The following is a 13,816-nucleotide window of genomic DNA, read 5'->3' as shown; positions in this document are numbered from 1 at the left end:
AAGAGAACGAAAAATACATGCCAGACATAGATGTTAAGAAAACAATCTAGCATTCACCTGCTCTCGAAGTTTAAACCATTAGCACCCACTTTTCTTAAAATAAAAATAAAAAATAGCACCCATGCATATATCATCTGCAATCACATAAATAAGAGGAGAGAATACTGCGTAGGGTAACTGAACAAAGATGAAACCATATATGAGTGGTTGAACTACAGTTTTTGTAAACAAGATTAGAGACTATGCCCTCGTGTGCTCGTCGGCGCTGCTAAAATCCAATGCCTTCTTTTGAGTGTTCACTTCAGGTTGCTCCGTCCATGGTGATGAGCCATCTTATCCCATGTCCCAGTCGTCAGCCACCCCCATGGATCTGCGTTCAACTGATCCTTTCCAAAAGCCTAAAAGAGTATTACGATCAACATAAAAGTAATGTCGTGAAAAACTTTGTAAAATATGTAGAAAATTGGCAACGTAAGCTACCTTTTCACTCATGCCATCATAATCATAACTATCATATGAGGGTGGACCATTCCTGATAATGTACAATAAAATTTCTTTCACCCTTTAACAGCTCGCATCATTTGGTCGACATGCTCTGGACCTTCACTCATGACATCAAGTGTTTTTTAAGTATTTCTTGAAGCTCCCGAACACAATATATCTTAGAATTAGTTTTACCTATGAAAATTTATAGCACTCAATTTAGTACTCAGCTGACCATATATATCATGTCATTATTGGTTCAAACCAACTAATATTACCTAGCTAACTACTTATGTTCCAGTAAACTCAACTTAGTTGAATATTTTTCAGATTCGTTTGGTTTATGTAGTACCATCAACCTCAACAGCACAACTAAGAAAATTTTATTTATTTTGGGTTCTAACTTCTCCGCAAACACTTAGAATTAGCTGACATTTTTTTTAACTAGCATAGGTAAGTAGCACTTGGGAGTCAAATCAGCTCTATGAGCAGTAAGCTTGCTACACATTGCTATACTTGGGAGTGAATACTAGGGAAGCGGCGATGCTGAAGTCACTTGCTCTCTCTAAGCTCAACCTAGTGACAAAATTGAGACAAGAAAAAGTGGCATGTACATTCTGTAAAGAAATCTGAATTGCATGGTCCCTCATCTACCAACTAGAGCAATAAGCAGTACTGTGATCAAAGACACAGCAAGCATGGCATCAAAGTTTCACTTCAGATGGTTCGTGTAGCACCTGTCCTTGTGGAGCTCCGGTTGCACATGTTACCAAGGTTCCCGAGGCAGGTCAGCGCGAATGCAGAAGAAGATGACCCTGAGCGAGCCCTCCTGGCGGCGGATTAACAATTGAGGCTCCAAGTTCTTGCATAAATATACTCCGTACTAATTAAGCACAATGTGACATTAATAATTGAGGTTTCAGGTGCTCGCATACCTTGCCAAACAAAAGGACGACAGGATCCCTCATGATCTCGGACGAGATGGGGCAGAGAAACTGCTCCGGCACCAAGGCCTCCGTCGCCGACCTTTTCCCACCGCGAATAGTATCCTTACGGAGGCCCAGATTGGCGTCCCTAAGCGCGGCGAGCCGCGACTGGCACTCGTTGAAAGCGTCCCCATCCGCTCCTCCAGTTGCAACGACCGCCATCGGCCGGTGCCGCATCGCCGCCGCCTCCTCTATCGACCGCACCTCAGCGTCGGCAGCAGTCCTTGGAATGTCCAAGGCAGGCGGAGCGGGAGGGGCGGCGAGGGACCAGAAGGAGGAGGTGGGGCAGTGTCGTCTGTGGCGGGTGCGACATCTTCGGAGGGGGCTCTGATGGGGGACTGGTGCAAGGATGGACTCGCGCGGAGACCCTTGAAGAGGCCGGCGCTTGAAGAAAGGAAGCTTCCTGCCCCGGGATCGCCTCCCAATGGTGGCGGCGGCGGGCGGTTTAGTCGTCGCCGGCGATTCGAAGGAATCGAGTCAGTGTGGACTGGTTGTGAGAGAGAGGGTCAAACTTAAGAGAGAGATAGACAGGTGGGGCCATGAAACTAAAATGACCCATGTACCCTTCTAAAAATAAAATAATAAATTAGTACTTTCCACTACTTATTTTCCGGTACTTTCAAGTACTACTATTTTTTCCACTGTTGGATTGACTACGTTGGACGGTTCCTAAAAATCCCAACCACCGTAAAATTGTAAAATTAAATGGGTACTGATCCATAAGACAAATGGGGCAGGAACCACAAAAATCTACAACTCTAAACACTGTTTTCTATAGACTTTCCATACCATAGGGATTTTATGCCAATGTTGGTGAGGTATTCCTCGGTTCGGTAGGTAAGTTACCGTAGAAAATACTTACATGAAAAATCTTGGTGATACCTTTGGGCGGTAATATACCGTAGACAGTTTTCCTGCAGGGATCCAATCCTCTAAAATAATTCTACGTTTTTTATTGTCGTTACAACTACGGTCTTACAGAAATTAAAATCTCCTGCTCACTGGTCTACCGAAGTTTCGTTCAGAAAGAGACAGCCACTCGTTGTTCCATGACTCTTCCAACTTCACGAAACCCTTCTAGATTAAAACATCACGGAAAACTTGCCAGGTCAGGACTGAACTTCGAGATTTCAGCGTTCCATACAGAAGTCACTTCGAGACAGAGATTCGCCTAGCTTTGTTCCATAAAATACTTCTGGGCCAGAAGAGAAAACAGGAAGGTGCGACTCGAGAATTTCGCACCATACTGGCTGCTATGTTTTCCTCGATCGAACTGCTTTTCGGGCATCTCGCTTTCGTTCTACTTTTCCACAACATCTAATGTATAATTACAGCTCGTATCTGCTACGCAAAATTCTCGTCTCTTGGGGGCTACAGCAATGGCGAGTTCCATGACACCCCTCTCCCCTGCATCCATTTACGTTCTGTTCGTCATTGCTTTGGTTGCTCTGCAAGGAGCCCCGCTACGCGCCGGTGCAGCAGATACGTTGTCCGTCGACCAGCCGTTGTCCGTCAGCCAGGAGCCGCTTGTCTCCAAGAGTGGCAAGTTCGCGTTGGGATTTTTCCAGCCAGGTATCAACAAAGGCACTCAGTGTTGTTGTTATTTCATTTGACCTTTTTTCCTTGCACAACGGAGCAAACATAAAAAATTCAACCTTTAGCTGTGTTGGTAGCTATAAAAAAGGGTTTAACTGGGCCTCACTTCAGGTTTTTTCAAATATTTTTTGTGCGCTAACATAGTGTGTGAATTCTCTGAACCGTTGGTCCTACGAAAATTTACTTTTGAGATTTCTTCAGTTACTAAGTTTAAGTAATAAAACACCCTTTATCAAAAATAAAAAGACGACCACACATACATAATCTTACATTCTAGACTTAAAAACAAGAATTTCTCAATTCCCTTAGAAATTGATGCTCCTAGAAGAATTTCATAACCCCATCTTTGCCTAAAAGTTTCCTTTATGTGAACAGATAACTCAACGTATTGGTACATAGGCATATGGTACAACAAAATTTCAAAGAAAACACCAGTCTGGGTTGCAAACAGGGACTCTCCGATCTCTAGTCCACAGTCGTCACGGCTGACCATATCAAGCAATGGCAACATGGTCATAGCCAACAATTCAAGATCGGCAATCTGGTCTACCAACATAAGCAGCATCGCCTCAGGCCAAACGGTTGGCGTCATCCTTGACACTGGCAACCTTGTCCTGGCACTCGCGTCAAATACCTCCGTCGTGCTGTGGCAGAGCTTCGACCACTTAGGCGACACATGGCTCCCTGGCGGAAAGCTTGGCCGGGGCAAGCTCACCGACGGGAGCACACGTCTAGTGGCATGGAAGACTTACAATGATCCAGCTCCAGGGCCGTTCTCCATTGTATTGGACCCAAATGGCACGAGCCAATACTTGCTCATGTGGAATAGTACCCAGCAGTACTGGACCACTGGCAACTGGACCGGAAGAAGCTTCACAGCCGTGCCGGAGATGATATCCAGCGACGCCTATGCCCACTCGCTGTATCGATTCGACTACGTCAATGGCGCCAACGGGAGCTACTTCACCTATGAGATCACAGACGACTCAATTCTGATGCGGTTTCAGGTGGACGTGACGGGGCAGATAAGGTTCACGACGTGGGTGGAGTCCGCCGGCGAGTGGACACTCTTCTGGTCGCAGCCCAAGGCGCAGTGCGATGTCTACTCTCTTTGCGGGCCCTTCAGTGTGTGCGTCGACAGCTCGCAGCCGTCATGCAGGTGCCTCCGCGGCTTCCGGGAGCGGCGGCTGCAAGCGTGGCTGGAAGGCGATCACACGGAAGGTTGTTCCAGGAACACGGCGCTGCAGCAGTGCGGCCTCCAAGGCGGAACGCAGAAGGGGAAGAAAGACAGGTTCTACGTGATGCCAAACGTGAAGCTGCCGAGCGATGGGCAGGATGTGGTGGCTGCACAAAATGCTCGCGACTGCGAGCTCGCGTGTCTCGGGAACTGCTCATGCACCGCTTACTCTTACAGCGGCAGCTGCTGGCTCTGGCACGACGGCCTCATCAACCTTCGAGACATGAGCAGCATTGGTAATGGAGACGGCACCATTCTGATCCGCCTGGCTGCATCTGAGTTCACTAGCACCGGGAACAAGAAGAAACTGATAGTTGGTGTTGTCGCCGCCGCGGTTGTGGCTGCGATCACTGTTATTGCGCTCGTAGCGGTGTTCATTCTGAGAAGCAGAAGGGTGAAGGCCCTTCGGAGGGTCGAAGGTTCCATGATGGCATTCACATACCGCGACATGCAGTCTATGACCAAAAAGTTTTCCGAGAAGCTCGGCGGTGGCGGCTTCGGGTCGGTGTTCAAAGGTTCACTCACGGACGCTACTGGGACGCTCGTTGCCGTGAAGAAGCTCGAGGGTGTCCGTCAGGGCGAGAAGCAGTTCCGCGCGGAGGTGAGCACCATTGGCACGATCCAGCACGTCAACCTCATCCGGCTCCTCGGGTTCTGCTCCGAGGGGACACGGAGGCTGCTCGTCTACGAGCACATGCCCAACGGCTCCTTGGACAGGGACCTCTTCGGGTCTAGCTCCGGCCATGGCGTCGTCCTGAGCTGGGAGACGAGGTATCAGATCGCTCTGGGTATAGCGAGGGGATTGCACTATTTGCACGAGAAATGCAGAGACTGCATCATACACTGTGACATCAAGCCCGAGAACATCCTCCTGGACAACGCGCTCGTCGCGAAGGTGGCGGACTTTGGTCTCGCGAAGCTCATGGGCCGCGACTTCAGCCGTGTGCTGACGACGATGAGGGGCACGGTCGGGTACCTCGCGCCGGAGTGGATAACCGGCACGGCCATCACCACCAAGGCGGACGTTTACAGCTACGGCATGATGCTTTTCGAGATCGTGTCGGGCAGGAGGAACGCGAGGCAGCGACAGGACAACACGGTGGATTTCTTCCCGTTATTGGCCGCGACGATGCTAGCTGAAGGCGAGTTGGACGGCGTCGTGGACATCCGGCTAGGCACCCAAGTGGACTTGGCTGAGGTGGAAAGGGTCTGCAAGGTCGCGTGCTGGTGCATCCAAGACGACGAGAGCGCTAGGCCATCCATGGCGATGGTCGTGCAGGTTCTGGAAGGGCTGGTTGAGGTCAGTGTCCAGCCGGTTCCGAGATCGCTCAAACTCCTAACAGACCAAGGGAATGATGTGGAATTATTTTCGGAGATGCCACCCGAATAAGACCTCGGTTCAGGCGCGAGACCTTGGAGTATACGATGTACCAAAGCATGTTTGTATTCACTGTGGATTTATGCTCATGCCGCTAGCCATGTTGTAATCCTTGATTTTTGAGTAATATACAGGTTCCATTCGTTAAAAAAAAAATGCTAACTTCCTAAATCCTGTTGTAGTTTTATATTTGCCAGCAGTGGTACATTACAAATAGGCCTCTACCATCTGCATTTGTAATCAGATATTTGATTCACTCTCTTATCGAGGGTAGGCAGTGATTCTACTGTTGTCGAGTGTACTCCTCGGCAATGCCCTCCGTTTGGGGCTTAGGGTTGATGGAATCCTGTAGGCTGACACGAGACATCGGTTAACAGACAAGCGGGGAAAACGATTTACCCAGGTTCGGGACCCTCGATGAGGTAAAACCCTTACATCCTGCCTGTCTGATCTTGATTATGAAAATATCGGGTTACAATGGGGTGTCGAAGGTTTCGGCTGTGATCTCGTCGAGAGGCTAAGTTCTACGGGAACCTAGCTCTGGACTTATGGTGGCTAAAACTGCTAAGATTGATCGTGTCCCTCGGCAGCCCCTCTCCTGGCCCTTATATAGGGTGCCAGGTCTTAAGAGATCTGTCCGGGTACGACTAGGTTACAAAGGACCCTAGTTCTAGACTTTCCTTGTTTGATTCGTCTCTTCGTCTTGTTCTTCAAGGAATCTTCTTCGGCACCGACATAGTGGCCCACCTTGCCACCGGGTGTCTTCATGGGCCTCCAGTTGGGCCGTAAGGATAGGGCATTAACAATTACCCGAAGGGTAATGCCCACGTCAAGTGTACTATAGCAGATCACATGGTTTTATTTGAGGAGTGCTTTGCGTCAATTAAATTTAGTGTTTAAGAAGGCTCTTCGATAGGATTAATTGAACTATTTTTTAAGATTCAAATATGTATTCTATTAACCAAACTGCATAGCAAGATCAGTGGCAACCAGATCATGGGGAAAAGTAGGATCTTGACCCGTCCATATGTTTGGGCCTGTTTCTGCACATGGCTTGGTTCACACAAAGCACTATGGGAGAAGAAGAAACATGTCATTTGGTGAGCTGTTTTATTCTTGCAAGATACTAAAGTAGTGATGATATCGGCCCTTAACAAGACTATACTATAAGCTATATCATACTAAACGACCAACATAGTCAAAATTACTTTGTTCATACGATGCTAACTACCAGAACATCGTCAACGACAGTAAACATAGTTCAAACGACATAATCATAACCAACATTTACTCATTGATTATGGCAATGACTAGCTGATGACCCAACGAGGAGCAGAAGGTGTTGACAAGCAGTTTCGATGAAGGATTCACTGTAAATGCTCACAGACAAGTATTCAGGGGGTTTTGATATTGCAGATAAATAAAGTACAAGTAAATAAAATGCGAGAGTAATAGTTGCAGCGAGTAGCCCAATCCTTTTTAGCACAAAGGACAACCCGGTTTGTTTACTTATAATGACCAAACGTTCTTGAGGACACACAGGAATTTAGTCTAGTGCTTTCGCTTCATATAGTTGATTAATCTTCATTGTTTTGATAAGTGTTGTGTGGATGAACCTATGCTAATACACCGCCCTTCCTAGGACTAATACATACTTGTGATTATACCCCTTGCAAGCATCCGCAAATACAAGAAAGTAATTAAGATAAATCTAACCACAGCCTTAAACTCTGAGATCCTGCTATCCCTCCTGCATCGATATACCAACGGGGGTTCAGGTTGCTGTCACTCCGGCAACCCTGCAATTAGCAAACGAATACAAGATGCATTCCCCTAGGCCCATAAAGGTGAAGTATCATGTAGTCGACGTTCACATGACACCACTAGAAGAATAACACCACAACTTAAATATCAAACCATTGAATATTAATCAACATAGTTCACTACTAACATTTAGACTTCACCCATGTCCTCAAGAACTAAACGAACTACTCACGAGATATCATATGGAACATGATCAGAGGTGATATTATGATGAATAACAATCTGAACATAAACCTTGGTTCAATAGTTTCACTCAATGCAATAGCATCAATAACAAGGAGTAATCAATACCGGGAGAGTTTCCCCTACCAAACAATCAAGATTCAACTCTAGATGTTACAGCGGTGACGAGGTGCAGCGGTGGAGATGACGGTGACGGGTGGTGGAGATGATGGTGATGATGATCCCAATGAAGTCCAGATCGATGGTGGTGACGATGGCGTCGATTCCCCCCCTCCGTGAGGGAATTTCCCGGCGGATTTCAGCCTGCCGGAGAGCTCTTTTCTCTCTGGTGTTTTCCGCCCCGCAGAGGCGGCTATGTCTCTTCGTGATTATTCTCCGGAGCTTAGGTTTTCGGGGAGAAGAAGTACGCGAAAGAGAGGCGGCCGAAGGGGGCTGTGGGCCCCCTCCCCACAAGGCGGCGCGGCCAGGCCAGGGCCCGCGCCGGCCTATGGGGGGCCCATGGCGGCCCTCCACGGCTCCTCCTTTTGGCTGGCTCATTCTTCTGGAAGAATAAGATCTTCGGTGTAATTTCCGTCAATTATTGATCTCCAGAAATATTGCATTCTGACGGTGCTTTTTCCAGCAGAATCCTGACTCCGGTGAATGATCCTCCAATAATCATGAAACATGCAAAATAGATGAAATAACATAAGTAACATCTCTAAATATGAAATATATCAATGAATAACAGTAAATTATGATATAAAATAGTGATGCAAAATGGACGTATCAACTCCCCCCAAGCTTAGACTTCGCTTGTCCCCGAGCGAAACTGAACTCAGTAAACAAGACCACATGTTTATGGAGTGAAGAGTCGATAAATAAAATACGGACAAGAAGCATCATATTAATTCACACAAGACATTCTAGTGAACAACTTCCCAATATGATTCAACTTGAAACAAGTAAAAGGAAATCACAAATGAAGGTGCATAGGAAATCATAATTGGTGATGGCAAACTTCGTTCTTGGTCAAAGAACAGTTAACAGATTGTACTTATTTATCGAGCAGCGCTCTTATATTAAAGCTTAAAGCAAAACTTGCATACTCAATCATAATAATCTCCTCATAATCATTGATAACCTTCAAAGCTATATTCATTCAGATAAAACTTGTACTGAACAAGGAAGAATAAAAGGCATGACTAAATAAATCACAATATAGATGGTTGGATCACAACAACTCAATTGCTTGCTTAAGATGGAGGGAAATAGGTTTACTGACTCAACATGAAAGTAAAAGATAGGCCCTTCGCAGAGGGAAGCAGGGGTTAAATCATGTGCTAGAGCTTTTCAAGTTTTGAAATCGTATAGAGAGCATAAAAGTAAAGTTTTGAGAGGTGTTTGTTGTTGTCAACGAATGGTAGTGGGCACTCTAACCCCCTTGCCAAACAGACTTCCAAAGAGCGGCTCCCATGAAGGACGTTATCTCTACCAGCAAGGTAGATCATCCCTCTTCTCTTTTGTTTACACATGTACTTTAGTTTATTTAAGGATGACACTCCTCCCAACCTTTGCTTTCTCAAGCCATGGCTAACCGAATCCTCGGGTGCCTTCCAACATTTCACATACCATGGAGGAGTGTCTATTGCAAAATTAAGTTGCTTACTGATGAATCAGAGCAAAACATGTGAAGAGGATTATTAATGAGAGTTAATTAATTGGGGATGGGAACCCCGTTGCCAGCTCTTTTTGCAAAATTATAGGATAAGTGGATGAAGCCACTAGTCCATTAGTGAAAGCTGCCCAACAAGATTGAAAGATAAAACACCACATACTTCCTCATGAGCTATAAAACATTGACACAAATAAGGGATGATAACTTTTGAATTGTTTAAAGGTAGCACATGAAGTATTTACTTGGAATGGCGCAAAATACCACATAATAGGTAGTTATGGTGGACACTAATGACATAGGTTTGGTTTAAGAGTTTGGATGCACGAGAAGCATTCCCTCTCAATACAGGTATTTGGCTAGCAAGGTTGATTAGCAAGCATAAGAGTTGAGGGAAACAAACAAATATACATGTGATAGAACCAATCATGCATCTTCCTTGTAAGCACAAACAATTTTAACTTCAGAATACTAAGCTCATAGCTAACAAGAAAGAAAGATAATGAAACAACATATCTACATGTATTTTCTATTTTCTACTTAAACTCAAAGTGTTGTTACTATTGACCAATGCTAAGTTTGCCAAAACCAAATAGATTTACTCAATGCTCCCAAAGTGATACCAATACTTAACAACAAGATCAATCATATAATAGAGATTGCAAACTAAAATAAGATGTGCAATATGTAAATGATAGAACTTCTCATTAATATTCCATAACGATAACTCACACCAAGGGATACATAGATAACTAACTAAAGAGAGATACTTCCACACTGCAACCATCTTATATGATAACTTCCCTACTCATGATATGACACTACTTGACAGTAAAAAGGTAAAAGATAGTGATGATGTGATACCGCGGCACCCCCCCAAGCTTGGAAGAAACCAAGGGGATGCCAATACCAATGATGAATTACTCCTTCGGTGGTGATGGTGAATCCTTGATAAGCTTCTTAACCAGCTCCTTTAACTCCTCAATCTCGTAAGTGAGGTTGCGGATTAGCTCCGAGTTTTGCTCGACGCGGTTAAGAAGTATGTCAGACGGTGAGTCCCAACTCTTAGAGTTGTTTCCCCACTCCTCGGCTTCAGGTTTCATCCTTCCTGCAGTGTTAGAACGATCCATATCCCAACCACTAGGCAATACTGCCTTGGGAATCCTTTCAATTTGACGACTATAAATTAGAGTGTAGAAGGGGTTGCCAATGCCTGGGGGAGATGTCCTTGGAGCTAGGTAGCGACGTGGGACTCCTCCTCCGGTGCTAATCCGTGCGTTTTTCTTGGTGTTGAACGGATTTGCTACCACTCCGATGCTTGCGACTGTGGCGCGCGGGTATACTCGCGGAACTTCCTCCACTTCTCCTTCATCCTCGCTCTCGACTTCCTCCTTCAAATCGGGGTCTTGAATATCTTCCTCCAAAGGCTCCTTGTCCTTGTTGTTGGAGACCATGGTGCTTCTAGATCAAAAACAGATCCTGGCAGAAAACTGCTCGAAACAAAACACGACGAGAAAATGATATACGGACCTCCAGGGGTTCGGGGGATTATATAGCAGAAATTTTCACGACAGAAGGAAAGTACTAGGTCGAACCAGAGTCGGAGAGGGACACCGAGGGGCCGTCCTCATAGGGCGGCGCGGCCAGGCTGGGGCCCGCGCCGGCCTATGGGGGCACGCCCTCGTGCGTCTCCTCCACTCCGTTTCGATCTCGTAATTTTTCATATTTTCCGAAAATAGCAAAAACATTGTTCGGAAAGTTAAACGCGGACTTTTTATTACCACTACTGTTACCTATTCAAAGTCGAACTCTGCAGAACTGTCAATTTGGCCTTTGATGAAAGCTTCCGGAGTTACCACTTGAATAACATCAACATCTTCATTATAAGAATCACCAGAGATATAATGCTTGAGTCTTTGTCCATTCACCACTTGTGTGGCATCTCCTTGCAGATAACTAATTTTAATTGCCCCTGAACGATACACCTCCACAATGACATATGGTCCTTCCCATTTTGAGAGTAATTTCCCTGCAAAATATCTAAGACGAGACCGATACAATAGGACTTTATCTCCAACATTAAATTATCTTTTGATAATTCTTCTATCATGCCATTTCTTAACTTTCTCTTTAAAGAGTTTAGCATTTTCATAAGCTTCACATCTCCATTCATCTAGAGAACTCAATTGTAGCAATCTCTTCTTACCGGCAAGTTTAGGATCTTTATTTAGTTCTCTTACAGCCCAATAAGCTTTGTGCTCTAATTCTAAAGGTAAATGACAAGCTTTCCCATAAACTATTTTATAAGGTGACATACCCATAGGATTTTTATAAGCAGTTCTATAAGCCCATAGTGCTTCCTTCAATTTACTAGCCGAGTTCTTTCTAGATTTATTAACAGTCTTTTGCAAGATAGATTTAATCTCTCTATTTGATAATTCTACTTGCCCACTAGTTTGAGGATGATAAGCGGAAGCAATCCTATGATTAATACCATACTTAGCAAGAGTTTTACTAAAACCACCATGAATAAAATGAGAACCTCCATCAGTCATAAGATATCTAGGAACTCCAAATCTAGGAAAAATAATATCTAAAAGAATTCTTAAAGAGGTCTCACCATCAGCACTTTTTGTGGGTATGGCTTCCACCCATTTAGTAACATAATCAACAGCGACAAGTATATGAGTGTTACCTTCTGAAGAAGGGAAAGGACCCATGAAGTCAAATCCCCAACAATTGAATGGTTCAATAACAAGAGTATAATTCATAGGCATTTCATTGCGTTTGGAGATATTACCAACCCTTTGACATTCATCACAAGATAAAATAAACTTTCTTGCATCTTTGAAGAGAGTTGGCCAATAGAAACCTGATTGTAGAACTTTTTGCGCGGTTCTATCTCCGGCGTGATGTCCTCCATAAGCACTACCATGACACTTACTCAATATCTCTTGTTGTTCATATTCTGGAACACATCTTCGCATAATACCATCCACTCCTTCTTTATATAAGTGTGGGTCATCCCAAAAATAATGCCTCAATTCATAAAAGAATTTCCTCCTTTGCTGAGCTGAAAAGGTTGGAGGCAAGTACTTGGAAACAATAAAGATAGCATAATCAGCATACCAAGGACTATCTCGCGAGCTCACCTTTATTACAGCCAATTGTTCATTTGGAAAACTATCATTAACAGGAACAGGATCATAAGCAATATTTTCCAATCTAGACAAATTATCAGCAACAGGATTATCAGCACCTTTCCTATCTATAATACGCAAATCAAATTCTTGCAAAAGAAGCACCCATCTAATAAGCCTAGGCTTAGCATCTTTCTTTTCCATAAGGTACCTAATTGCAGCATGATCAATATGAATTGTGACTTTTGAATCAACAATATAGGATCTAAACTTGTCACAAGCAAACACTACAGCTAATAATTCTTTTTCAGCTGTAGCATAATTTCTTTGAGCAGCATCAAGAGTTTTGCTAGCATAATGAATAACATTCAATTTTTTATCTACTCGCTGTCGAAGAACAGCGCCTACAGCAAAATCACTAGCATCACACATAATTTCAAAAGGTAAATTCCAATCAGGAGGTTCAACTACAGGAGCAGTTGTTAAGGCTTTCTTTAGAGTTTCAAAAGCTTCCTTACAATCATCATCAAAAACAAAAGGTACATCTTTTTGAAGAAGATCAGAAAGAGGCTTTGAAATCTTGGAGAAATCTTTAATAAATCTCCTATAAAACCCAGCATGACCAAGAACACTACGAATACCTTTAACATCCCTCGTATAGGGCATCTTCTCAATTGCTTCAACTTTAGCTCTATCAACTTCAATACCTCTCTCGGAAATTTTATGTCCCAATACAATTCCTTCATTAACCATAAAGTGGCATTTCTCCCAATTAAGAACAAGGTTAGTTTCTTCACATCTCTGCAAAACTTTATCAAGGTTCCGCAAGCAATTATCAAAAGAATTTCCATAGACGGAAAAATCGTCCATGAATACCTCTACAATACTCTCACAAAAGCCATGAAAAATAGCAGACATGCATCTTTGAAAAGTAGCAGGAGCATTACATAAACCAAAAGGCATACGCCTATAAGCATAAGTTCCATAGGGACAAGTGAAAGTGGTTTTCTCTTGATCTTTAGTTTTAACAGCAATTTGTGAGAACCCAGAATAACCATCAAGAAAGCAAAAATGAGTATTTTTAGATAACCTTTCTAACATTTGATCAATAAAAGGCAAAGGGTAATGATATTTCTTAGTAACCTTATTAACTTTTCGATAATCAATGCACATTCTATACCCTACAACTACTCTTTGAGGTATGAGCTCATCATTATCATTAGGCACAACAGTCATTCCTCCTTTCTTAGGAACACAATGCACAGGACTAACCCATCTACTATCAGCAATAGGATATATAATACCAGCTTCAAGGAGTCTTAATACCTCATTTCT

General features: G+C 44.0%; 1 protein-coding gene and 1 long non-coding RNA gene across 3 annotated transcripts; one reads left to right on the top strand and one right to left on the bottom strand.

Annotated features, from left to right (window-relative positions):
- LOC127345157 (uncharacterized) lies at nt 1–1,966 on the bottom strand. Of its 2 annotated transcripts, XR_007878468.2 has the most exons (3): nt 1,419–1,966; nt 481–1,312; nt 1–398 (listed from the first exon to the last, which is right to left on the bottom strand). It is a non-coding gene; the product is annotated as an uncharacterized lncRNA (long non-coding RNA). The 2 variants fall into 2 exon arrangements; XR_011756127.1 differs by having other exon boundaries at nt 1–1,312.
- Nucleotides 1,967–2,685: 719 nt separating this feature from the next.
- LOC127345158 (G-type lectin S-receptor-like serine/threonine-protein kinase At2g19130) lies at nt 2,686–5,976 on the top strand. Its single transcript, XM_051371592.1, has 2 exons — nt 2,686–3,041; nt 3,441–5,976. The coding sequence occupies exons 1-2, from the start codon at nt 2,849–2,851 to the stop codon at nt 5,690–5,692; spliced, it is 2,445 nt and encodes an 814-aa protein (XP_051227552.1). The 5' UTR covers nt 2,686–2,848; the 3' UTR covers nt 5,693–5,976.
- The last annotated feature ends 7,840 nt before the right edge of the window (nt 5,977–13,816 follow it).

This window comes from Lolium perenne, chromosome 3 (genome assembly GCF_019359855.2).
Source record: "Lolium perenne isolate Kyuss_39 chromosome 3, Kyuss_2.0, whole genome shotgun sequence".
Lineage (NCBI taxonomy): Eukaryota > Viridiplantae > Streptophyta > Magnoliopsida > Poales > Poaceae > Lolium > Lolium perenne.
Note: the sequence above shows the minus strand (reverse complement) of the source record. Positions and strands in the feature narration are given on the sequence as shown.

Coding starts and splice junctions, on each gene's coding strand:
- LOC127345158 (XM_051371592.1), top strand. CDS start 2,849: ATGGCGAGTTCCATGACACCCCTCTCCCCTGCATCCATTTACGTTCTG. Junction 3,042..3,440: donor GTTGGGATTTTTCCAGCCAG/GTATCAACAAAG, acceptor TTATGTGAACAG/ATAACTCAACGTATTGGTAC.